Here is a 3,121-nt window from a genome sequence, read left to right as displayed (position 1 = left end):
TTTTTTTTTTTTTGAGACTCACTCTGTTACCTGGGCTGGGGTACAGTAGCATGATTGCAGCTCACTACAGCCTCAACCTCCTCGACTCAATCAACTCTTCTGCTTCAGCCTCCTGAAAAGCTGGGACTACAGACACGTGCCACCACCTCCAGCTATTTTGTATAGAAGTGGGGTTTCACCATGTGGCCCAGGCTGGTCTTGAACTCCTAGGCTTAAGCAATCTTCCTGCCTAAGCCTCCCAAAGTGTGTCAGCCACTGTGCCCTATCCATATTCGGATTTTTTATTTTTTTTAGATGGGGTTTCATTCTGTCACCCAGGATGGAGTGCAGTGGCCGGCTCTCAGCTCACTGCAAGCTCCGCCTCCCGGGTTCCCGCCATTCTCCTGTCTCAGCCTCCCGAGTAGCTGGGACTACAGGCGCCCGCCTCGTCGCCCGGCTAGTTTTTTGTATTTTTTAGTAGAGACGGGGTTTCACCGTATTAGCCAGGATGGTCTCGATCTCCTGACCTCGTGATCCGCCCGTCTCGGCCTCCCAAAGTGCTGGGATTACAGGCTTGAGCCACCGCGCCCGGCCCAGGATTCCGTATCTTTTATATTTTTTTAAAAGTGGTTTCAGAAGATGCCTATTGTGATATTATCATTTTTATTAATGTCATAAAGAGAAATGTAGCAATTTCTTTGGGGTCACAGAAGAGGGGTTGGCTCAAATTAGAAGTAACTGTTTCAAACTTTTGGTAAAATCTTCACAGAAGACTTGGTGTCAGAGGAAGGTTTGAACGAATAGGATTGTGGTATTAAATATAAGATGACACCAGGCAAAAAGGAAAGAGAAGGAAGAGATTTTCTGGTTTATAATGCTTGGAGTTGGGGGCTAGGATGCTGATCTGACTCAAGACATGACCTGGGCCAACTTCTGAAGGATTTTGTAGACTGAGCTAATGAAGTTTGATTTTATCCTGCAGGCAACAGGTGGTATTTCTAGCTCCAGACTCTGTGTATGTGGGAAGTGTAGAGGCCTTTTGTTGGTTCTGCCCAGCATTCAGTCACCACCTACAGATAATTTCTTTGAGTTTCTTTTGTGAAATCAGCTTTATGTGATTCGAGAAGATACCTGTTTTCTTACCTAAACTTATCAGCTTGGATGTTAATACCTAAGCACTATTGTCTAGTTGCGAGGTATTTTAAAAATCTTTCATATCACCTTCTTAAATGTCATATTTTTTAAGTTATGTGTTACAAAGAAACTAGCATTTTATTTGTTTAGTAAACCTAAATTTAAATTTTGTTTTTACTGATTAAAGTAACTCATCTTTCTTTCTCTAATCTGATGCATATCATTTTCTTCCTTTCTTGTTCCCAGGGATCTCTCAATGCTATTTGCCTTCATTAGCTTGCTCATTATGCTTCCTACTTGGTGGATTGTGTCTTCCTGGCTGGTATGGGGAGTTATTCTATTTGTGTATCTGGTCATAAGAGCTTTGAGATTATGGAGGACAGCCAAACTACAAGTGACCCTAAAAAAATACAGTGTTCATTTGGAAGATATGGCCACAAACAGCCGAGCTTTTACTAACCTTGTGAGAAAAGCTTTACGTCTCATTCAAGAAACCGAAGTGATTTCCAGAGGATTTACACTGTGAGTTCATTTTTTATTTTGTTTCTTAAATGATTATTTTCTACGCCGTAAAGGAGAATATTTATTACCTATTTTCATTTCTATGTTGCATTTATAGGAAAAAAGTGCTTTTCTCTTTAGTACTTACTAAAGTCAATTAATTGCTAAGTGAAGGAATAAATACATTATGTGCTAGATTTAATATCTAGTATGATTCTGCTTATCTGCTTTGAGGAACTGAAGTACTTTGGAGATCCTGATTATTTCTGTATGTTACCATGTGATTATATGAGATAATATATAGAGAGTGTCTAATACTGAACCTAACGTGCAGTAAATGCTTGCTCCCATTACTCCCTTTCAAATGCCTTCTTTATGATAGACATATCTGCTATAAATGCATTTTGAAAACTCTTGACATGTGCTAATAACTGTTTAGGTAAATATTAGCAGATATTACAGCACTGATACTCTCAGAATATCATGCAAATAATGATGTTTTCCATTCTCACAAGAAATTAAATATTCACCAATCTAGCTGTAAGTATATTAAGCTATAGGATATACTGGCTGCTTAGTCTATTATTAGAGGGGAAGTTACATTTATTGAGCACCAAGTATATTCCATATACTATGCTAGTCACTTTTGCATACAACTGAAGGCATAGAATTATAAATGGTAAATATTCATATCCATTCCATCTGATTCTAAACCCAGCTTGCAGTACACTGGACACCTGCCAAACACTAACAGATGACAGTTGTGTGCTAGTATATTTAATAATTTATATAACCTATATAACTTTTGCAATCTATAGGTGGGAGAAAGTGAGCATATGGTGAGGAACATTCATGGCTCTTAATTAGTTGTATCTAGAAAATCATGAAAAGAGGGAGTGAAGAACCTCTGGTAGCCATCGTATCCTTCACTCTGTTCTGCTCTAGAACACTACACAATCTTGACATAAACACTGTTTGTAGAAAATCATGGAACAGAGAAATGGAAGAATCCCAGTAGTTATCTTGTTCTTTACTCTCGTGTTCTACACACAATCCCAAGACATAAGACGGATTTTATATTTTCTCTTTCTTCTCAATCAAAGTATAAAAGTCAGTCAGGCATGATGTCTCACACCTGTAATCCCAGCACTTTGGGAGGTCGAGGCATGAGGATCACTTGAGCCCAGGAGTTCAAGACTACCCTAGGCAATCTAGCGAGACCCCATCTCTACAAATAATAAAAAATTAGCCAGGGGCCGGGCGCGGTGGCTCAAGCCTGTAATCCCAGCACTTTGGGAGGCCGAGATGGGCGGATTACGAGGTCAGGAGATCGAGACCATCCTGGCGAACACGGTGAAACCCCGTCTATACTAAAAAATACAAAAAACTAGCCGGGTGAGGTGGCGGGCGCCTGTAGTCCCAGCTACTCGGGAGGCTGAGGCAGGAGAATGGCGGGAACCCGGGAGGCGGAGCTTGCAGTGAGCTGAGATCCGGCCACTGCACTCCA

At 40.8% G+C, this 3,121-nt stretch overlaps 1 protein-coding gene across 1 annotated transcript in view; it reads left to right on the top strand.

The window, feature by feature from the left end:
* VEZT (vezatin, adherens junctions transmembrane protein) overlaps positions 1–3,121 on the top strand; it is an 88,317-nt gene that overhangs the window by 52,649 nt on the left and 32,547 nt on the right. The window contains exon 6 of the mRNA XM_017861740.1: positions 1,360–1,635. Within this exon, the coding sequence (XP_017717229.1) occupies positions 1,360–1,635 (276 nt within the window). The remainder of the gene's footprint in view (positions 1–1,359; positions 1,636–3,121) is intronic.

Source organism: Rhinopithecus bieti, unplaced genomic scaffold, assembly GCF_001698545.2.
Source record: "Rhinopithecus bieti isolate Rb0 unplaced genomic scaffold, ASM169854v2 scaffold_61298, whole genome shotgun sequence".
Lineage (NCBI taxonomy): Eukaryota > Metazoa > Chordata > Mammalia > Primates > Cercopithecidae > Rhinopithecus > Rhinopithecus bieti.
This window is presented reverse-complemented; position numbering and strand designations above follow the sequence as displayed.